The sequence below is a fragment of the Xiphophorus maculatus genome, chromosome 18 (assembly GCF_002775205.1).
Source record: "Xiphophorus maculatus strain JP 163 A chromosome 18, X_maculatus-5.0-male, whole genome shotgun sequence".
Classification (NCBI taxonomy): Eukaryota; Metazoa; Chordata; class Actinopteri; order Cyprinodontiformes; family Poeciliidae; genus Xiphophorus; species Xiphophorus maculatus.
In genome coordinates, this window is record NC_036460.1 from 15,586,549 (window position 1) to 15,610,120 (window position 23,572).

General features: G+C 40.5%; 2 protein-coding genes across 4 annotated transcripts; one reads left to right on the plus strand and one right to left on the minus strand.

The window, feature by feature from the left end:
• Positions 1 to 2,635: 2,635 nt before the first annotated feature.
• Positions 2,636 to 7,347, minus strand: slc33a1 (solute carrier family 33 member 1). 2 transcript variants are annotated; one of them, XM_023350877.1, is made up of 9 exons: positions 7,267 to 7,347; positions 6,230 to 6,687; positions 5,993 to 6,146; positions 5,580 to 5,775; positions 4,581 to 4,780; positions 4,302 to 4,486; positions 4,095 to 4,212; positions 3,686 to 3,901; positions 2,636 to 3,595 (listed from the first exon to the last, which is right to left on the minus strand). In XM_023350877.1, the coding sequence occupies exons 2-9, from the start codon at positions 6,643 to 6,645 to the stop codon at positions 3,428 to 3,430; spliced, it is 1,653 nt and encodes a 550-aa protein (XP_023206645.1). In that variant the 5' UTR covers positions 6,646 to 6,687; positions 7,267 to 7,347; the 3' UTR covers positions 2,636 to 3,427. The 2 variants fall into 2 exon arrangements, with proteins under 2 accessions (XP_023206645.1, XP_023206644.1); XM_023350876.1 differs by having other exon boundaries at positions 7,118 to 7,320.
• A 2,142-nt stretch (positions 7,348 to 9,489) lies between these two features.
• gmps (guanine monophosphate synthase) lies at positions 9,490 to 20,937 on the plus strand. Of its 2 annotated transcripts, none has more exons than XM_005805925.3 (16): positions 9,490 to 9,685; positions 11,396 to 11,568; positions 11,707 to 11,821; positions 11,985 to 12,082; positions 12,977 to 13,080; positions 13,293 to 13,486; positions 13,824 to 13,989; positions 14,472 to 14,623; positions 15,125 to 15,298; positions 15,643 to 15,748; positions 15,950 to 16,065; positions 16,768 to 16,893; positions 17,591 to 17,706; positions 17,814 to 17,944; positions 18,464 to 18,636; positions 19,107 to 20,937. In XM_005805925.3, the coding sequence occupies exons 1-16, from the start codon at positions 9,659 to 9,661 to the stop codon at positions 19,206 to 19,208; spliced, it is 2,073 nt and encodes a 690-aa protein (XP_005805982.1). In that variant the 5' UTR covers positions 9,490 to 9,658; the 3' UTR covers positions 19,209 to 20,937. The 2 variants fall into 2 exon arrangements, with proteins under 2 accessions (XP_005805982.1, XP_023207324.1); XM_023351556.1 differs by lacking the exon at positions 9,490 to 9,685 and adding an exon at positions 9,736 to 10,365.
• The last annotated feature ends 2,635 nt before the right edge of the window (positions 20,938 to 23,572 follow it).

Genomic DNA, 23,572 nt, shown 5'->3' on the forward strand with positions numbered 1-23,572 from the left:
AAACAAATATTTAATGCAGCGCCCTTTTACACTGGAGGAGACAAAAACTATTTGATTCCTTTGTATGGACTTAAATTAAAATTAAAGCTGCAAGCAGCCTCGGGCGGCCCTCGCAGCAAGCGCCGCTCCGGCCTATTGGCCACCGCGGGGGTTCCGGCCACCGCAGAAGCTCTCGCGCGGTTTCCAGAGCCGCAGCCCGCTCCCCACCGCGGAAGCTCCGCCGCAGTTTCCAGCACCGCCGCCCGCTAGCCGCCGCAGGAGCTGTCGCGCATTTTCCCCGCCCGTCCACCGGTCGACACGCGTGAATGCGTTCGGCGGCGCACCCCGACGACTGTCGAAAAATCTGGTGCAGATCGGTCGATGCGTCGAGGACATACGGCCGATGTATTAACTTAGGGGGCGCAGTGGAGCCAAATTACATCTCAACCTCGTTGGGCTCTTTAGAGGTGAACAAAGGTCATACATATCCAGTTTGGCGTCAATCGGATGATCTATGCGTGAGTAAGAGCCAAACGTATGCATATGGCGAGGGACTGATATTGGCCATGTGGCCACGCCCACACGGTTCAGCCAGCAGCGAGCATTGACAGAGCTTATCATCCGAATCATCTTGATTAGGTCAAGAGAGCCATAAACGGAGCTTTCCAAGGAAAAAAACGGCACTTCCGGTTCCGAGGGGGCGGGGCTTAGATGACGTCATAATATGATGACGTAGGATCGACGGGCATCCCACCAGAATCACTCAGGTCAAGTTTGATGCGGCTCGGTCAAAATATGTGGAATGTAGAGGCAAACGTATACGAACGGCGTTGCCGCCATTGAAAACTCTTGGCACTTTAAAGCAAGCGAGATCAACTTCCTATCTGTCATCCAACACAGAATCAACTTGATTAGGTCAAGAGAGCCATAAACAGAGCTTTCCAAGGAAAAAAACGGCACTTCCGGTTCCGAGGGGGCGGGGCTTAGATGACGTCATAATGTGATGACGTAGGATTGATGGGCAAGCCTCCAGGATCACTCAGGCCAAGTTTGGTGCAGCTCGGTCGAAACATGTGGAATCTAGAAGCAAACGTATGGCATCGGCGTTACAGGTCACTTCGCCACGCCGCCACGCCCAGCTGCTATCTCAAAGCCGGTCGGGGTTGGAATCCTCAACACACCAACATGTCTTCTGTGTCTGGACACAGTTTCATGTTGATTAGGTCAAAGGGCTAAGAGAGCGACCGTTCACAGTAAAACATGACACTTCCTGTTCTCAGGGGGCGTGGCCTAAGTGATGTCATCATTTGACCATATGGTATTGTAGGCCACCTGATGATGATCAATCACTGAAAGTTTGGTCCCTCTATGTGTTTTTATATAGGAAATATAAGAGTTTCGTGTTTCATGGCGAGTAGGTGAACTTTGACCCCTGGTAACCCCCCTTCAGCAATCTCAGACAGTCACCAATTTGATAACTTTAAATCAGACATGCCTTATGATCAGACTGACCGAGTTTGAAGCCGATCAATCGAAATCCCTAGGAGGAGTTCGATCAAATGCAAAGGCTGTAAACGTCAAAATCGAGGTCAAATGAACTTCAATCTAAAATGGCCGACTTCCTGTTGGGTTTCGACCATGGCTGTAATAGACTTTTTTGTACGTCCTGACAAGATACACATGTGTACCAAGTTTCGTAATTCTAGGTTAAAGCATGGCTTAGGGCTGTTCATTTAAAATACTCTAGGGGTCGCTATAGAGAAATTAGGCCACGCCCACCACATTTTGTTATGAATTCCTGTCGGTGGGTGGATAATGATCCATCCTAGTGAGTTTGGAGCAGCTGGGCCCGAAATTGTGGAATTCAGAGCCAAACGTATGGCAACGGCGTTACAGGTCACTTCGCCACACCGCCACGCCCACCTGCTATGTCAAAGCCGGTCGGGGTTGGAATCCACAACACACCAACATGTCTTCTGTCTCTGGACACAGTTTCATGTTGATTAGGTCAAAGGGCTAAGATAGCGACCGTTCACAGTAAAACATGACACTTCCTGTTCTCAGGGGGCGTGGCCTAAGTGATGTCATCATTTCACCATAGGGTATTGTAGGGCACCTGATGCCGATCAATCACTGAAAGTTTGGTCCCTCTATGTGTTTTTATATAGGAAATATAAGAGTTTCGTGTTTCATGGCGAGTAGGTGAACTTTGACCCCTGCTAACCCCCCTTCAACATGCTCCAAAACTCACCAATTTGATAACTTTAAATCAAACATGCCTTATGATCAGACTGACCGAGTTTGAAGTCGATCAATCGAAATCCCTAGGAGGAGTTCGATCAAATACGAAGGCTGTAAACGTCAAAATCGAGGTAAAAAATGGACGTTCAATACAAAATGGCCGACTTTCTGTGATAGTTGGCTTATAACATTAAATGTAAGTTCTGAGTCTTTTGGTGAGCTCTACAAGTGTACCAAATTTCATGTCTCTACGATGAAGTACGTTCATACCATTGTGTCAACAGAAAATTGCTAGTTGCCGCCGTTCAGCAATTTTTTTTGCGATTTTTGCGACAACCTTAAAATTCAAAATTTTTAAATTTTCTAGTCGCCACCGCCAAGTTTGGTGAGTTTTTGAATATGATAAAGCCCCCAAAAAGGCGCCTCTTTGGGGGGGCAGAATCGTAATAATAATAATAAGAAACAGTACAGAAACAATAGGCCTTCGCAGCGCTTTGCTGCTCGGGCCTAATAAACATCAACTGCTATAAATATTATAGTAAGATGTCTCCCAAAATGTGCTAATTAGTAAAACTGAAATAGGGACAATGAAGAAAAGATATTTCTGCATACTGTAGATATTCATTTTTTTCTGTTTTCTTTTTAAAACATTTATATGTAACGCTGTCCTATTTCTCTAACTGTTTCCCTCTGAACTGCACTGAGACTCTATTCCTGCTTCGTGGTTCAGGCCAGGGATATGAGGAGAAATCTTCACATGTGCTTTGAGTTAAGATTAGTGAATCTATTCTCTGAATATTCCTTTCATATAAGAAAGATATATAGGTTTGAAGATGAAGTGCTAAACCCAGAAAGCATCTTAAAAAAATCTTTTTTCAGATGAAAAAAAAATTTGTCAAGATCTTCTTTGACCCAGCCTTTGTTTGGTTTTGCTTAAGCAGCACAACATGGTAAAAATCTACTAGGACACTTTATAAGACGGCAGCAATAGTTTAAAAAAAAAAAAAAAGAAGACAGCAATGGCAGCTTACTTCATATGTGTGTGCATATATGTGGCATGTTTAATGGTAAGTGTTTCCTCAATCTGGCAGCAAAAAAGGCCAGACCAGAGCAAAACGTTGCTGTGTGGGAATGACTGTGAGTCCGGCTGGTTTTGGAGCAGGAAATGAAGGTGCAGCTCACTACTGAAATGTCTGTAGGATTCATATCACTGGTTCACCCTGCATCTCCACGCAGAGGAGCTCTGCTCCTGCAGCCGCCTCATTCTTTTCCCCAGCCACACCCACCACAGTAAACCGATGACGACACACACCACAGACTCCACGTAGTAGCCGTCCATGGTCGTCACACAAACGCCTCCTTCCTTGACGCACAACTGGAGGGAGAAAAAAAATAAAAAATTAGGGGTTTACTTTATAAATAAAAATACACTCTGTGGTTTTCCGCCCTCTCCCGTTCCACTCACCCCTGCCTCCAGTGACGAGCTGCAGCTCTGTCCCACAGCCCCGTGGCACTCCTTAGAGGTCAGGGGGTCGACCATCCACAGAGCCACGGTGGAGGGCCAGTTTCCTCCCAGGTTAGTGACCGTGTTCAGTAGCGTCATGTAGGTCCCTCCTATGAGGGGGTCACTCACTTTGGCATGGAAGGCCATGCAGGCCACATACATGCTATACAGCGCCACCTAGGGACACCAAAATGGGGCTGACTTCATTAAATGTATCCACAGTCAAACAAGGTGTTTAAGTGTTTTACTGTCAGAGGTTTGTGAACGCTCATCAACCGGTTTATTTGAACAGGTTCCAGGAAGTCAGACTGGATTTGATGGTTGTAGTTAAGCAGGGCAACCAGCAGAGAAAAGGAGAAAAACAACAAACCTGATGCAATGCGTAGCTGAGCAGGACTATGGCGTAGTAGTAAAGTGGGAATCCTCCTTCTTGTTTCAAATGGGGGGTCCACCATACCAGCAGAGCGAACTCAAGCCCGATAAGCAACCTGCATAACAGAATAGGATTCTGCTAGCTCTTTGCTTACTGCATACAAACACAAAGCGAGTTCATTTCTGTGTTTACGTGAGCGCTTACCGGAACGGAAAGGCTTTATAAAAGACATCAAGGGGTCGCGGCCCCGCCGTGTATCTGCTGATGATCACTGGAAGAAGGATCTGCAGAGGCACCATGGGAACCGCCAGGAGCGCCAGCTGCTCTTTGGGGACTCCAGCCTCCACCAGCTTCAGACCTGTAACAGCATCTGCTGCAGAGAAACCGATCTAATGCAAAAGAAAAAAAAATTAAGATATTTTCACCATGAGTTTTCTTCAGATACAGACAAAACCAATCATCTTGCTGTTTGCAGTTATGTACTTTAGCTGTGAGGAGCAGGGAACAAAAAGTGAAGACTGTTGGCATCTTGACGATGGAGAACAGGAGCTTGTAGGTTTCCGTGACACCCTGAGTCTCGACCGGGACGTTGCTCCTGCCTCTGCTGTGATCGTTCTCCCTTTTAAGGATGGCCACCAGGGTAGTGGAAACTAGGAATATCACCCCCCAGAAAAATAAAAAATCTGCAACAGAAGAACAAAAGATTGACTTAAATCACCTCCCTAAACCTAGCAGAAATAAGAAAAACAATCATTTTCAATACATCACCAGATCTTATACAGCATTTCCCAACTCTGCCTTGCAAAGGTTCTTCAAACCTTTGCAGTTTTAGACATATGCTTGGCATAAGAACAGAAGTTTGGTTTCAAGTTTGGATACATTCTCCCACAAGGTTTGGGAATATTGTAGTCAGACCAGGAGGTTTACTGTCAGTCTTCAAACCTCCTTTCTTACTGAATTTCTTCTTCTAAAATCAGAGATCCCAATAGCCTCTTCTGTGTTGCTGTTTGTCTCTAAAATGATGTGCAAGTTTAATAATTTCACCTCTGCAATACATTCTTTCCAAGTATCTGTACCCGCTTTGCCTGTGCTGTGTTAGACATACAGTATATCTCTGTGGAATGTTAGATAGTCTGATACATTTGTATGTTCAGATCATTGAGTTAAAAGATGCAAAAGAAGAGCTGGACAACTGAGGTTTATTTCAATTCAGTCTGATTTGCCGTAACTGATGAGAGGTTTGTACCAACAAACACTAAATGTTGAAATTGAGTCAAAGGTGTGTCAAAGAAGTATTAGTGTAAAGGTGGGCCCCTTATGCAACCAGATTACTGGAGCTTTTTTTAAACCCATTCCTAGCAGATTTGTTTGATTTCAATTTGACTGGTACAGGAAAAGTTCAAGTAAAACATTTTAAAATCATTTATTATACTTCTTTTTTTACACCACACTTCGGAATTCAACAGTGGTGTGTCCATGTACCTGGCAGGGTGACGATCCCGGTGTCTTTGGGCACTATTCTGAGGTACTTGTTGCAAAATTCAGCAGACTCCAGAGCCAGAAAGAGCACATTCCCCAGGAAGTACCCCGCCGTCTGGCCTACGGAGTTGCAGGTAGACGCATAGCCCACATTTTCTCTAGATAACATGGTGAGGGCCCAGCCATCCACAGCTATATCCTAGTACACAGAGAGAGAGAGAGAGAGAGAAAGAAGATGTTTTAAGTTTGTAAGGATTTTTTTTTATTATTTCATTGATTTTTGAAACAAAGGTTGCACATTGTATCCTTTTCTTTCCACTTCATAATTTTATGGAGCTCTACCTTTAAGGTGAAACAGTTCATGGAACACGAATACTTTTGCAAAGCACTACATATGTGTGCTTATTAGTGGTTACCTGTGTGGCTGCCAGGAAGGCAAGCATAAAGAAGACTGCAGTGAGTGTGACCACCTTGGGTCCCTCCTCGCTCTGCAGCAGTGAGGTGACTGTTGTTGAAAGATAGAGCATGAACAGCCCCAGCAGGTACTGAGTGGGCACCAGCCACGACTTTCTGCAGAAACACATGACAACAGCTCAGAGACAAAAACAAAAGCATATATAACAGTATCATCCGTACTTGGGTTTCCGTCCTACCTTCTCCCAAACCTGCCGAAGTACAGGGCATCCACCAACGGTGCCCAGAAAAGTTTCAAACTGAACGGCCAAAAGACGAAGCTGAAGAAGGCTTGGTCTTTGTAGCTGACACTCTTGCTCTGTAAGATTAGGGGGATGCTGCCAGCCAGTCCCAAGGGAATCCCCTGCAGCACATAGAGGAACAGGAGAAGTAATATATTCCCCAGTTCGCCACGGATACCCGGCCGAACCCGGTGACGCCTCCTGTTCTCTGTGTCTGAGCTCCTGATGAGGCTGTCTGCCTCCTCTTCCATCTCCGGCTCAGGAGAACTCGTCTCCCCTCTGTCCATAGAGCCGATGTGCTCAGACAGGATGGAGGCGCCTGGTACTCTCCTCTGTCGCCCGTTCCTGCGTGTCGTCAAATCTGAGGGCTCCATGATGGAGCAAAGGGCATCAAACCTGCTGTGCCCACAATAAATCTGGAAGAAGAAAATAAAAAATACCGGTAAAACATTTACATGGAGTTTCTAGTCTGTTTTTTGAGGCTTCTGGGTAAATCAGCTATGTCTCCTCCAAATGTGCTATGGTTGGAAAGGTAAGTGTAAATAAATGATTGCAATCCATTGAAAAAACGGCGGAAAGGAAGAAACACATTCAGAAGCAGGTTGGATTTAAGGTGTGAGAAGAATCATCAAAAAGTGCTACATTTTAAAAATGTCAAGAATACATCCATTGATCTCTAACAGGAAGTATAATTATAAGCCAAGTCAGTGAAAAATTAACATGTCAGGTTTGCTGCTTTCACTCTGGTGTCGTTTAAAAGTAAACAATATTGTACGCTCACAAACAACCACAATAAACTCAGAAACAGCTAAAAATCAAAAGAAAAGCGGATGGGTTTGTGCATACCTGGTTATGACAACATGCCAAAGCAGAAATAAACACACAAAATTAGAGGAATGAGTGAGCCAATCAGCGGCTTGTTTCATAAGATTGTTCGGCTAAAACACGGTGACGTCCTAACAGATTAAATGAACAAAGAGAAATAATTAGACTACCGTTTAACTTAAAAACACATCGGTGGACAAAAACACAGGACAGCCAAAAAGAGCGTTGTGTGCACCACGGAAATGTGTCCGGGTAACTTTAGCTGACGTGTCTGAAAACGTCACTGCACGAAGTTCCTCTTCAGAAGCAATGAGTAAAAAGACGGACGTTTTTTGTTTGTTTTTTTTCTATGGAAGGAAACAAATCCAATGCCTGTCTTCCGAGAGGGAAAAAAATAATTAAGATACATTTGTTATCATTTTGATATTGATTGTACTAATTTATTCTAAATAAAAACATCCAGATATATGGGACATGTATTTTATTACATAAACTGATAATGTCGTCTTAAAGATGTTAATTGTTTTGCAGACGAAAAAAAAAGACAAATTAAACAGAAAAACTAAATGCAAAATGACAAGCTGCAATAAGGTATAATTGGCTCTCATCCATAATAAACAGAGATGCATTGCAAGATAAGAGCAAAAAATTTACTACCAAAATAAAATGTTACTACAGTAAAATACAATGGAATGGTAAAAAACTCAGTTTTATTGGTTTATGAGTTTGAAGTCTCCAGGATGGATTGTCAGACTTTTGAGCATTAACAACCACACTTTTCTTTATAGCAACAAATTGGCTGGTGGAGTGTTGCTTGTTTATTCAGCTGGTTAAATTAAAATACAACAGGAATGTATGCAGTAGTAGACATGATCCTGATGAAGACTAATCTTGATTACCAAGTTTAGTCTTAAATGAGAGTGACTTCAATCGCCATAAAATAAAGGCAATTTAAATAGTTTGTCCTCCTTAGCCATGCTCTACCTTAGTTTATTTTATGGCCACACTATATTTTCAGATTAGAATGTTTAAATTGCAAGCTACAACAAATGAAAACACCACACTATTAAAAGAAGCCATTCCTTGTATATATTAGAGAAGGCATTTTACTTCATAGCTGTTAATTAAAAAGATAATGACTGCACAAATTTTAATCAACTATAACATGGTTTGAAATTTTTTTTTTTTTTTGCTTAATCTAGATAATTCTTAGCTGTCTCCATTTCCTCCTGTCTTAGTAAGAGGCACCCATGACCCCACATTAAAGACGTAATGAATAACGACATGGTCTGGCTTATGGGTTGGTTTAAGCCCATGTGAAGTTGCTTATCCCACCCGCAAACATATGACAAGACGGAGGCTTATTTTAATGACACAGCATGTGATGAAAGGACCAACGTAAAGCTGCCATTACCACCACTTACCAAGATATAGTTTGAGATGAAGGGATGCTATTACAAGACCTTATTTTCCCCCCTATTTCACTAGACCTCCTGGTAAACCATGCTTAAATTACTTCATGTCTGAAGATATCTGTTATATATTTACCGGGTGCATCTACCAATCTGCAGACATCTTTGTCTATGACATAATTTTGAGAACAGCTGTCAGAACATTTTTCTTTTTTTTTTTTTAAAGTGGTGTGGATTAAATTTTAAAGACTAAAGATTAAATAAATTCCAACCCACAAATGTTGCTTGAATAAACACGCATGGTAACTAATTGAAGGTCTTCAAACATCCATATTGCAAACAGATTCAATGAATCTGATCCAGTCCTGAACCTCAGAGGTCAGTGTTGAAAACCATTTGACCTTCAGGTGAGATTTTGTTTGATACATCCTTCCACTTGGATAATATACCTATATGAGCTAGTTTAGGGAATGTTTTTCTCAACATAATCTAATCTGCATTAGCTCTGTGCAAAATATATACCTCTTTTTCCCCCCCAAAGGTCCTATGAGGTCAGATTTCAGCTTCCTTCTAGGTAATTTTTTTTTTTTTGCTAGAATGAAGAGAAGCACACTCTCCATACTGTCTTAGCAGGAGATAGAAAAGCATTCATCAATGCTTCATCTTAAAATGCAAATGCCTCGTTGCATCCTCACGGGCTAAGAATTTGGATTTTGGAGTCAACTCTAAAGAAATGTTGATGAGTAACAAAAACACTTAATTAAAAAAAAACAAAAAACTTATCGAATTGAATAAAAGGACAAAGCATCTGCTGGCTAGCAGTATACAGTATATGCTCCGTGTATATACAAATCCACAGTTTATTATTGTTGCTTAAAGGTAATTAAACAGGTAAATAACACAACTGTGATTCTCAGCCTCCAACGCAGACAGTCCTACCCTTCCCCTTTACTATCTGTTGAATTTCACTTTGCGCTCCACCCATGAGGGGAGAAAGAGGAGCTTCACCAGACCCACAGCACAGTCTGCCTCTCCAGCAGTAGTCGGCGTGCTGATCCAAGAGCTAACCAGCAGCCCTCTTTCAGTGTGAGACCTGGGACAGTGAGGCGAAGGGGAGAGCTTTCTACACTGAACACAGCGGCAGACCCCCATGGCTCTGTGCAACGGAGACAGCAAGGTCAGTGGATAGGTTACTCCGCGCCGCGACTCTAGCACTGAGTGGCCCGGGTGACTGGATCTGGAAGCCGTAGTACCCGCGGTTTAGAGACGGCCTCTGTGCACCTCAAGGGGGGGGGAAAGTTAGTCAGCATGTTACCAACAGCCCCGCGGAGGTGCGGGTAGTCCGCTGTGTGCCTGTTGCAGTTTCCCCATTTACGTGTTGCTCATAACTGCTAACTAGCTACGCGTCATATATCAGACTCATCTGACATGAAGCAAGTCTGTCACATATTTTTCCCACCATTTGCGTCTTCGTCGAGTAGGTGCCTGCAGCTGCTGGCGCGACGCGACGTGGGTTTTAGCATAGCTCTGTAAACCGTGCTGCTAACAGGCTAACGCTCCTCGCTGTGTGTTCTTCGCTCGCTAGCACGCTACCGCTAGCTAGCAATCGTTAGCCGGGATGAATATGTTGGGGCAGCATCGTTAACAGTGTAATAATGACATCATATTTATTTATTTTAGACGCAGCATCGGCTTCGAAACTAAAACGTTAACTCGTGTCAGTCTCGTTTACTTTGCAAGGCTGCTGTCACTCAGTTTGAGCTAAAATAACGTCAGTCTGCCAACAATCTGACGAGGCTAGTTTGAGCAAACTTAAAACTGACACCGACTCCTACTGCGATGTTAGCGGGTCGTCTGGTAAGTACTTTTCCTGAACATTCTTGGTTACTAAATATTTCTATCCAACCTCTAGGTATTGGAACAGTATAATGTGCATTTGGAAACAACTAAAATATGCTTTCACTTTTCACATGGGTCATATTTCTGGTCTTAGCGCTCTTCGTGGGATATTTTGTTGTTGTACATTGGTTGACTGGCACTTTCATTTCTACAGGTCCTCAACTGATGTGTTTTGTCACTCAAGCATATGCCATAAAACAAATGGTCCAAAATACCTTGACATGGACCAAGATCCTAGAGTAAACACGACTCAATCACCTTTTAAATACTCGTAGTCCATCAACCTTTTTCCTTGTCAGCTTATAAAGGGGTATATTTCACTAGAAAATTTTATGTGACACAGAAACATAGACTCTGTCTAGGTAAACAGAGGGGAGATGTTACGAAAAAGACGCCATGCCCAGCTGGATTTGCTATTCTCTCATTATCTTCTGATGATGATGATGATGGATAGAACAATGCTCTGTGGGATGTTTAATACTTTAGTGTTTCATAAACAGAGGTTTCTGATTTTTTTTTTTTTTAATATTGTCTCTGTTTTTGGTGATCTCTTACCAACACCCTCCCCTGAAATCCAGATTTTTCTCCTTTAGCTCCAGTTTCACTGGACCAAAATGTCCATTTAGGAAGCTGATCAAGCTAATAACCCTTGACTAGCTTGAGGTTTCACGTGATTTTTCTGAATGGTTGCAGCACATTTTCAAAGAGTGCCTGTCTGTCTAGATGTTGTAGCTCACATGTTCCTAATCACGTTGCGCCTATTTGTGAGTCACATTTTCCGCAAGGAGGTTAAAGATGGAGCACAGGAAAGTTTTGGAGAAGTTGACTTCACTGTGCTGGCTCTCATGCAGAGATACCAACTTAGCATTGACATTTCACTTTTAAGTCTGTGTTTGTGTAACTCTTGCATGTGTTTCTTTTTTTAAAGGCACAAAAACAGATTAAATTTAATCAACATGTTAATGTGTCTGTGAAACTGCATCCACAGCTGGATATCAGCACCTCAGCGCAGAATGGATCTTGCGAGGGGGCGGTTGCAATCCTGGATGCAGGAGCACAATATGGGAAGGTGATCGACAGACGAGTGCGGGAGCTGTGTGTCCGCTCAGAGATTCTCCCTTTAGAGACCCCTGCCTTTGCCATCAGAGAACAGGGTTACAGGTGAGAATCCTGGGGTGGGGGAAAAGTGCCTTTATTTTATAGTTTTTCTCCCTTTTTGTATGCTTTCTTTAAAATGAAGTGTGATGGTTTTGCATTGTCTTTATGTTTTTTTCTCTGTCTCTCTCGTTCACTCCTCAGAGCCATCATTATTTCAGGAGGTCCAGCCTCTGTTTATGCAGAAGATGCTCCGTATTTCGACCAGGCCATATTCACCATAGGAAAGCCCGTACTTGGCATCTGCTATGGGATGCAGGTAGCTTTATCCATGCTTCATACTTGAAGTGTCCTAAGAGGCTGTTTGCCTCTTAAGATAAGGAACAGCAATATTTCCTCCACTCTCTGAAATGATTTACTGTATTTCAAGCACACCATAACTAAGTCAGTTTGTAATTATTAACTCTGTGTGTTTGCCATAGATGATGAATAAAGTTTTCGGTGGTACAGTCCATAAAAAGAGCGTAAGGGAGGATGGAGTGTTCAACATTGTGCTGGACAACACGTGCTCCCTTTTCAGGTATTGTAGAAACTTTTTATACATTGAGTATCTGAAGTATTCAAACATAATTGTTGCAAAAATATTAGTTCAAAGGTTGTTGATATTATGAAATATGTACTTTTTTTATTCATCTAAATGCTTCTCTTGGCTTTGGGACTGCAGTGAACGATTATTTTAGTAACCGATTATTCTGACGACGGACCAGTTAAATAGATTTTAAAAACCTGCCACATTCTGCAGATTTTATACAATATTAGAAATATTTTTTTAAAAATGCAACTAAACAAATAATTCTAATCCTGTCTTAAATAAGAAAAAAATATTTGCTTGCCTAAAAGAAAAAGAACATAGCATTCTATTTATAGCAAATGATGCATTTGTAGTTCAAAAATACTTCTAACATCAACATGTGAAAAATTCAGCCCTTTATATGTTGTGTTTTCAACAAATGATCTTTTTTGAAGTTTGTATGTTCTAGTTAACGATTACTAAATTAGTTGATTACTTTAATATTTGATTCATCACAATCCAGTTCAATTGTTTCAGCTTTACTTGGCCTGCAGCACATTTCACTCAACTTTAAATTTAAACTAATCTTAACTACATTGCAAACTTTCTTATTTAGATAAGTTTAACTTTAGGTAATCTTCAGAATCACATTTATTCCTATACATTTTATTTCTTCTTGAAAGGTGCAATTTCTCACACAATCCGAAAAAAAAACATTTGATCAGAAATATGTAAGTGTCAAAAACCTTTTCTCTCTAATATGTCAAAAAATGTCACATTCATTGTTATTCTAGACTCCTACCACAAACACTGGGGGTACACAATAACTATCACCCAACAGATCAGTAAACACTTGTTATCTTCATTTGACGTTTGTGTGTGTGTGTGTGTGTTTCTTATCAGAGGCCTTCAGAAGGAGGAGCTGGTGCTGCTGACCCATGGTGACAGCGTGGATAAAGTGGCTGATGGCTTTAAAGTGGTGGCTCAGTCAGGGAGCATCATTGCTGGTGAGAGGCACTTTAGATAATCTTAGATAATCAGAGTTTTGCATATTCTGTATTGTTGTCATAAAACCTAGAAGCATGCATAAACTTCTGTACTATTTTAAAAACGATGTGCAGCGTATTCTTTGCATATTAGAGTATGTAGTTTAATTCAAAAGGTTTAAATGGCACATGTTTGGTCATGATTTGTGTTAAAAGCCCTGTTTTCAATCTAGGGATTGCTAATGAACAGAAGAAGCTGTATGGGACCCAGTTTCACCCTGAGGTCGACCTAACAGAGCGAGGGATGGAGATGCTGCGCAACTTCCTGTTTGAGATTGCGGGTTGTACAAGTAACTTTACCGTGCACAACCGGCAGCAGGTTTGCATCAATGAAATCAGAGAAAAAGTGGGCACATCTAAAGTTCTGGTGAGTGGAACTGCCTAAAGTTGGAGGAAAAAAAATGTTTTGCTTTGATTTCCTTCTGGAAGAAAGAATATTTTCTGACTATTAAACTTGGTGTGAAGTGCTGTTGCTGATTAGGAGGTGCGTACAGAAGTGGTAGTTTGAAGATAAGTAGCAATATTTGTATTCACTCTGTTGAATTAAAGTCATGACTTGGTTCTGCGCTTTAGCGGGAGTTTTAAACGTTACTTTTTTCACAGCGGACTAGGTGGTTAAGTCATAATGATTAGTTGGTTAAAATAACATTAAATTGATAAAATATTGATCTTGGTAAAACTCAAGTCATTTTTTGGTTCAACAGGTTCTTTTGAGCGGTGGAGTCGACTCCACAGTTTGCACTGCTCTCTTGAACAAAGCTCTAAACCAGGAGCAGGTGATAGCAGTTCACATCGACAACGGCTTCATGAGGAAGAGAGAGAGTCTGAGTGTGGAGGAGGCCCTCACCAAGCTGGGCATTAAACTCAAAGGTAGGAAACAAGTTTTTAGTTGTTCTGTAGTTTCTGTAGAAGTATTTTTATGTGGATCTTCTATGGGAAACGGTTTAAGATTTTGCTAAATTTTTTTATTTTTTTATAGAAAGGTGGTTACGTTGTGACATTTACAGGTTGATAAATGTGAAAACCTGATCAGATTTTCAGTCACACCATTCAAAAGTGAACCTCGTGTATTTTTTATTTATTTATTTTAAGAAAATTTGAACAATAAGACTAAAAACGTTTTTTTTCAATACAGAAACATTTGGAAACTGAAAACTATGTAGATGTTCTTGACAATATATCATCTCAACAGTTGGTGTTAAGGAGATCCAGGTTCCTTTAATGGTGACCTATGAGTTGCACTTTCAATTGAATTACTGGAAACACCCATGTTCTTTATTTATTTAATTTACTGAGTTGTGCATGTCTAACCATTCTGTATAAATTAACCGTCAGTATGTTCGTTTCTGTAGTGGTAAATGCAGCTCACACCTTTTACAACGGGACGACAACTCTTCCAATCTCTGACGAGGACAGAACGCCACGGAAACGCATCAGTAAAACCTTAAATATGACCACCAATCCTGAAGAGAAAAGGAAGATTATTGGAGACACGTTTGTCAAAGTAAGCAGCAACTTTTTGACAATTCTATTTAAAATTGTCCTTTACGGTTTTCGCTCTTTATAGAATAAAAATACTCTTTATTGTCCCACATTGGGGGAATTTGGGTGTAACAGCAGCAAAGCGACAGGCAGAAATCTAAAAGAATATCTTACAAAAAAAACAACTAAGAATATACTGTACTGTATCGATAAAATTACAACATAAAAATAATGTGTAGTTATTAAAAATAGCTCCAAGGATAAGGAATGTGAGACCGAGTAAATATTTTTTAAAACTGTGCATGTGTTATTTTGTGTTAAAAGGAAACAGACTTTTTACAATATGTGAAAAATTAAACTGTGCCGTACCAGCAGAAATGTTATTTCAATTAGTAAAACTGTGGAAATAATTGCGCAAATACCAGCAAGAATGTAAACACTTCTTGAGTTTTAGTTTTGACTTACTAACCGATTGCTTTTAATATTATAAGTTCACCATTTGATCCTCTGTGTCACTTGACAGGTGGCTAATGAAGTGCTTGGAGAAATGAACCTCAACCCTGAAGAGGTTTTCTTGGCGCAGGGCACCCTGCGCCCTGATCTCATTGAGAGTGCCTCTCATATTGCCAGCGGAAAGGCAGAGGTCATCAAAACACACCACAACGACACCGAGCTCATCCGCAAACTCAGAGATGAGGTAGGTACTTGCTCACACAAACTCCTACTGTCACCTAACTTGGACTGTCTGGTGTGAGTTCTTGCCATTTACTGAATGCAAGTTGGATTTCAGAAAGTAAATTGAAAAACAAATTAGTAAAGAATTTAAAACTCAGTATTTCAAAGAATTGTTTGCCTGCTCTCATGCTTAATCAGCACAGTATAAATACAGGTTCTGCTGGATATCTTGCATTTATAGATACATTTTGTAGATATTTACTGATTGTGCTTATGGATTAGTTTGTCTTGCTTTTGCCCTTTCACCTAAATCCACAGATATGTGTAAACTGTAAAAATGCTGAATACATTTTTATTTCCGTCCAGGGAAAAGTAATCGAACCTTTGAAAGATTTTCATAAAGATGAGGTGAGAGCGCTGGGGAGAGAGTTGGGCCTGCCAGAGGAGATTGTCTCTCGGCATCCTTTTCCTGGTAAGTAAACATACACATGTGCATTCACTGTCACTATAGTATTCAGTTGTTAAATCAATACAGTCCACACTAAATAAGCATTTTAAGCTTTTCATCTAATGTGTTTTCTCTTTTTTCAATCATATAAACAACTACTGCTCACATAAGTGTCAATCCTGGCGCCAGTGTACACATTATTTATTTATTTATTTTTTCCTTTAGGTCCTGGTTTGTCCATCAGAGTGATTTGTGCTGAAGAGCCTTATATTTGTAAGGACTTTGCTGAAACAAACAACATCCTCAAAATTGTCACAGACTTTTCTGCAAGTGTCAAAAAGGTCAGTGAAAAAGTCAGACTGTTTTCTTGTCTAATGGTCTTTTTGCAATGCATGAAAATACGATAACCATCATTAACTTTTATGCTACACTTTTCTCTAAAGTGTGGATGTTCTGTTTTAAGTCAACTAAAGATCCACTTCAGTTGAACAAGTTCATGTCTGATAACTTGAGTCTCTTTTGTTATTCTGATCAAGCATCTCAAACTTTGTCTGCAAAAAGGTATTCTTTGAAATTTGCAGGGACATAATTGGTGTTCGAGTTCATTTCTTACTGTGTAGTCCGATGACAACTCCCTGTTGCTTTCCAGCAGTAATATAATTTCTCACATGAAAGTTTATAGGAAGAACGAACTGTGGGAACATTCAGCATGGAGACAACATGGTGCTGCGGTACAGCTTTGGACACACTGAAAAGTGAAGACTTTAGTGGCTGTTTCTTCTCTAGGTGCTTTGTAAATAATAATGAGATGCTTCTGGTTGATTAGTCACTCCAGAAATATCACCCTTGTAATCTAGTTTTTCCATTTTGCCCTGAAAATATAGAATTTGCCTAAATAAAATTACTAACAACATTTAAGCCTCTTCAGTTTGCTGATAAAATAATTTTATGTTTATTCAGAGGTGGCTTGTTTTTCTGTTTGTTGGGACAAAGCCAGCTGCATTTTGTCATGTTGAACCTTCTCGTGTTTCCTTGCCGTCCAGCCTCATGCCTTGCTCCAGAGAGTCAAGTCGTGCATATCAGATGAAGAGGAGGAAAAGCTCATGCAGATCACCAGCCTTCATTCACTTAATGCCTTCCTGCTGCCCATCAAAACTGTTGGTGTCCAGGTAAACCAGAACATCAAATGTATTCAAACTCTTGAATCAGGGTCTACACTTTAGCTTGTCATAATTGTTACAATTTTTAATTTTCAGTGAATTTTCATCTACAGATTAGAGGACCTTGAGACAGAAGCTGTAGAAATATTTTATGCTTAACCCAAAAACAGCCTGTTCTGGAAGATGTCAGCTGTTTCACTTATGTGGGAGAAGTAGCATTGCTTCAGAGACAGAGTTACTCTGACACAGTGTCTGTCTCCAGCGGTTTGCTTTTTGCTGGGCAGGGACAGTAATTTAGATGTTTCCCACAAGACACACCCACACAAAAGCCACCACATTTTTTTCATTACTTTTGTCTTGGAAAATGTGTTCAGAGCAAGTTCTTGTCTTAAGTGTTTGGATCAGCTAGAGATGAATGGCTCTAACTTCTGACAAACATTACCAAAGTCAGTCAGTGGCAGAGAGTTTGCTGTAGGTGTGCCCTGTGACTGCCTGTTAGAGACCAGAGGTTTAAATTTAACTCAAACCTCAATCTGTGGGCCAGACAGGACACCGTGGCTAAACATAGATGGCTTTTGTGTGCCTAGTCTGAAAATGAAAACAGGACTTTATGCATCTTAAATGTCTATTTATTACACAAATGTCCTGAATTAATTCTGAAGACTTTTGTTCCCATTTATTTGATAGTGTTTTGTCTCTGTTGCAGGGAGATTGTCGGTCTTACAGTTATGTGTGCGGTGTAACGAGTAAAGAATCTCCTCACTGGGAATCACTGATGTTCCTGGCCAGACTCATCCCTCGCATGTGCCATACCATCAACAGGTAACACACACAAAAAAATCCCAATTTATCTTCAATCAGCAGAAACATTTAGAGCTCAGTGTTGTTAAAGACCTAACCTCAACTCTGTGACTCATGTGTTTCTCCAGAGTTGTGTATATTTTTGGGTCCCATGTAAAGGAGCCGCCAACAGACATTACCCCAACTTTCCTGACCACCGGTGTTCTGAGCACGCTCAGACAGGCGGACTTTGTTGCTCATTCTATTCTTAGAGAGTCTGGTAAGTTTCGATTTCTTTAAAAGTTAAAATTTTTGAGATGTGTGTATATATTTTCAATTTAGTACATAAATAATGTAGTGGATGCCATGAACTAAATCCATCTTTTTTTCTTTTAAATCTAAGCAGTAGTGTTTTTTTTATAAAAGCCTTATACTAAGTGTTAACTTGAATGTGTGGAAAATCTTTATTTATTCTCATTAAAGGTATTTGCTTATGATATAAGCATATATATATTGAAAAGAAATATATCATATATTTCATCATAATATTCCATATTATATGTTTCCTTATTTCATCATAATATAAGGAATTATTAATTTTTACTGTTCATTTCTCTCATGCTTCCCTCATACATCTTCAAAGGAGATTAAAAACGGATCTGTATTCCTCCCTGTCAGGCTGCAGCATTAATTAGTATTCTCTGTGACAAATCTATTGTCACAGGTTTTATTATCAGATGTTTTTGAAACTAATCAGAAACATTTGGTTTGCCTTGGATTCTCTTTGTTTTTATTTCAGGTTATTCAGGCAAGATCAGCCAGATGCCGATCATCCTCACTCCCCTGCATTTTGACCGAGACCCCCAGCAGAAGCAGCCTTCCTGTCGGCGCTCCGTCGTGGTCCGCACGTTCATCACCAGCGACTTCATGACGGGCATCGCTGCCATGCCTGGTAACCATATCCCAGAGGAGGTAAGATAATATGATGCAGTTTGCCACATTATGTACTTTCAAATTAGGGAGTATAAACTCAGGATTTTACAGATTAAGGCTGGTGGGCACCGAAGGCACCAGCTCAATAAAATAAGATAATAATAATTTAATAGTAATTAAATTTACTAAAGTAAATTTAATTAACTTTACTTTAATTTACTAAAGTAAATTTACTTTAGTAAAGTGTGACTTTTAGTGATGGCTTAATTGTACAGACTAGATTGTAACGGTGCTCCATTGTGACTTGACGAGTTGGACTCAGCTGACCAAAACTTGTGAGTAACTAGGAAGTCCATGTCGAACAATGGGGGCGAATACATTGTCACATAGACACCGGTTGGTTTGAATGGGTTTTTTTTCCCCCCAGTCAAAAGAATTGGTGATGACAAAAACCCCAAACAAAAACAAAACACTCTCATGATGCAACTTGGTTTTGGTCACTCCACCAGGTGGTGCTAAAGATGGTAAATGAGATCAAGAAAATCCCGGGCATCTCCAGAGTGATGTACGACCTGACTTCCAAGCCACCCGGCACCACAGAGTGGGAATAGAGCCACATCATGACTTCATATCAATAGGACACACATTCACACACAGTGCACAAACACTCTCCGCAGACACCGGAGGGCCGGTGAGCCGCTCTCTCTCTGTCCTTCCTCCCCCGATCCCTCTTTACTTCCTCTTTCTCTTCGACATTCCCATGGAAGGCAGACCGTACTGTGACGAAGCCCCTCCGTTCTGCACTCCCCATCACTCCCACTCCTACCTGGTCTTAATTTGTTTTGTTTTCTTTCTTTGGATGTAGGGATCCAGTAGTGTTGGTCATGGTTAATATATTATTTTTAATTCATGTACATGTTCTGGCTATTATACAAAGGTAAATCGCTGCTTCCTTTTATGAGCTTAACCTTTAAAGGCAAGCGGTAAGAAGCTGTGATGTTGACTCGATGTTGTGCCTAAAGATTAATTGTGGGGTGGATAAAATAAAAATGAGAGACGCAAACAGTGTTGTCATGAACAAAAATGCAGTAGTGGGTTGGGGATGAACGTCTTCAGCTGTTGCTTTGTATTTTTTTCTTGTAGTACAGAATGTTTTCAGACTATCCTCTGTTTGAACTCTCTCTCTATCTCTCCGCCTCCATACTGTGTTACAATTGAGGTTGTCTGAATCAGCAGCCTACATGACCAATCAATTTTTAAGCCCTTTTTTTTTGTTGTTGCCAAAAGTAGAATATGCTGTGGTGGTGTTGAATATTGTGGGCTACTCAGATTGTTTGGCTGGAGCTGTTGTGTTGTTTCTGCATCCTTCCTGGACAGCAGTCCACACCGCAGTGGCTTCGGAGAGATGACTCCTGGGAAAGAAGCCAACAATACCGTTGGTAACTTTGTATGTGCCTGTTCTGTATTTTCATGTTTTTTTGTTTTTTTTCTTTTCTGGTGTGAAATGAATGGACTCTGTCCAGAGAGGAGAATGCCGTTCTCCTCATGCTGCAGTATGTGTGCTTTTTTTATGAAGAAGATTATAAAGGCAAACGGACTAATATCAAACCTTATAAGTACAGTAGTAAGAGCTTTTAACCACATCGTGTCACTTGCTGTTGTTTGACGATTTGGCTGCTCCTGCATTGTGCAGAGGCACGTTTTTGCACATTTTTCACTCATGAAGCCTCGGTGCTACATCAGCATAAACATCAAGTAGGAACTTTATCTTAACTGTGTCCCTCTTTAGTGTTGAAGGTCCATTTAAGGGAGTTGGCTCGAGCTCCTGCCTCATTTCACGTTGTCGCGCCTTGTATACATGGTCACTTTCACAACTGTCGACGCATCATTTCCGGTCTCCCGTCTCATCATTTAGACCTCAGTGAATACAGTGCTCAGGTTTAACTGAGTTTTTAAAAGCGTGTAGTCTCCTGTTGGCGATATTTACCCTGGATGTGACACCTTCATCTGTTTTTGTGCCTCTCATCCTTCCGTTAGCTCAACTCTTTGGTGACCTTAACTGCTGTTTGTGATTGTCCTTCTGTTTTGCCTTTGTAAGCGTGTTTCTATGTTACACAAGTCCCCATAAAACAGCTAAAGTGGATTTTTTTTTTTTTAAATCTCAATAAGATTAAGTTATGCAATATTGTCCTTAATTTTTATTTCCTTCAAGTTTGCTCAGCGATGTTCATTTTTCCTTAGTAACGTGCCTCAAACCAAGCCACTGCATGCAGTTTCAACTATGACATTTGTACAATGGAAAACTGAGCTTTAATAAAGATCTCAATGTTAAAACTTCTACTATTTGTCACTTTTTCTTCCAGAAATGGCATAACATTATGACCAGTGATGCTGCTGTGATATTAAATGAGATGAAACTTTCCCTGTGTTTGGTTTACCAACATTTCTATTCGCTAAATACTAATTGAAAGAATTTTTTTTTCTAAAGTTTTATTGGCTCTCGCCTTTATTTGACAGTAAATTGGGTAATTAGAGAAGGGGGAAGACATGCAACAAAGGTCGCCAGGCCGGGAATCGAACCTGCGACAGCCACATCGAGGACTAAGGCCTCCATATGTAGGTGCTTAACCCCTTCACCACCTCAGCACCCTTGAAAGAATTTCTTAAGAGAATTTTTTTCTTCATATTCAGAACTCAACATTAATTTTCTTTAGTTCCTTGCACAATTTTACTAAATATCTCCTCGTTGCTTCCTGAACTATGCATCACTGAATATATGCACTTTAGAGCAGTTGGATGAATGTGAGTCTAATGTAAAAACATCAGAAATGATCTTGAAGAATAGCTGCGCCCCATCAATCTAGGAGAATCGATTATCCTTGGAGTGAACAGCCTAGTACCATCACCAGAAGGTCAGACTGACCAAAGTATGTAGGGAAAGACTCTACAAAGAGAAATTCGAGGATGATTTAGGTTCTATTTTGATGAATCAAAAATACTTTTTGAGCAATTTGATTTAAATAAAACTAAATTTGAGATGCGTCAAGTCACAGCGACTTCTTTGGAGAAAGCTAAACAGCATAAATCACACACACACACACACAAAAATAAAAATCATACCAACTGTCAGACATGGTGGTGGAGGGGTGATGATGTGGGATTGCAGCCATAAAAACTATTCAGCTCACAGTAATTGAGCCTTCCTCCATATATCACAGTATTCTAGTCAAAAGTGAGACTTCAGTCTGATTGAAATCCTGTGAAAAAGTAGGAGGTAAAATTCAGCCACGGTGATGAAAGATTAATGAAGTCAGTTAGAAATTAATGCTGTTGAATTTGTTCCTGCTGAATCATGGGGAACGATGAGTTTTTCCAGTGACTGTATTGACTTGTCACGGCTAGGTGAAATGTCACAGGTCAAAGATGTTGTGGATTTGTACATTTAAGAAAAATGCTCTGTTCCTTTTAAGCTGATTTTTCTTTTTAAAATTTTGTTCTATTTTTAAATTCAACTTTTTCTTTGCAGGATATATAAACTTTTGATTTCTGCCTAAAATAAATCACAAAACCTACGAACGCCACAAAAGACGTTAATCGTTCCTTCAGTTTACGTAGACGCTTTCTGGCTGAAAATATCAGACATCATGATGTTGTTGAATATAAATAGTTTAACAGATTCAACAGATGGATATTTGGCTGCTGGAGGTTCAGGTGTGTGTAGCTCCCCCCAGACTGAGAGACAAGAGCAAACAGGTCCATCACACTGCCAACCTTTACTCCTGGGACAAAGGCCGATCTTGGAACAGTTAGTGAAATGTAACATTGCATGTAACTAACAAGTCAGCACATGCACCTGACAATTAACTTGTAGCCTGTGGCAGTTTGCGCAGAATAATGAAGCATATTTACAGGAGACAAAGGATGGGAGGCCGGGAGATAAAATGAAGACATATATCGTTTCTTAGAAATGATCGAACTCTGAAGTGTGCATCTATGTTAATTCTCCTCAAAGTTCAGCATTTAGTTCATATTCATCAAAAGGATAGCAATGTACTGGAACATCTCTTAAAGATGTGACTTAGCAGCTATTCTTTATTTTGAGTGGTTGGATGTCAAAAAAATGACAGAGGCTCTATGTTTTGAGTCCCAACATCTAAAGATAAATGACTCTTCAGTTATCTGCTGTCTCTCTGCTTTGGTTGCACTCGGTTAAGTCTGTCAGGCTACCTTTGCAGCTCTTCTCCCCAGAGGACGGATGAGACACCTGTCACGAGACGCTGCTCACTTCTCTGTCTATTGTAGAGGGAGAGAGAGAAAGCTTTCCCGACTGTTGAGCATTGACGACGCATAAAAATGAGAGGCTTCTTGCTCGGATTGTTTAGCTTTTTCTGCGTGTACGGCTCTCTTTGGGCTGAATCCACTTGCAAGCTGAAGGCCAAGTTCAACTTGAGCGGCTACAAGAATGTAGAGAAGAAAAAGGTCGTCATTGGGGGAATGTTTCCTGTTCACATGAGTGTTGCTTCCAGCAACGGCAACACTTCGAACCTGCCTGTCTCCTCTGGTTGTGCTGGGTGAGTGGGATCACTTTAAACCTTTTCGCTGTTTAAAAGTTTTAACAATATTCTGGATCTGTCAGAGTTAATTAACTTAAGATGCTAGTTACGAATAATTTGACTTTATTCACTGCTCCCACAGTCCTCAGGACCCCAGGGGCCAATTAGCTACTGCAGCCACTCTATTATGAAAACAAGTTTTTATAGTGTAATACAAAATAATAATCAAGTCTGTGAACTCCTAATTGGAACGATGCTGCCGAACAACTAAATTACTTGGTCTGAAATATGGATTTGTACAAAATAAGACAATAAAAGTAGCCTCTATATTCCATTGTGGCGTTGGGACTCAAAAGAAAAAATTTGATATGGGAGAATTTCACCCCAGTCACCAGAGCTCAACAAATATTATCTTTACATAA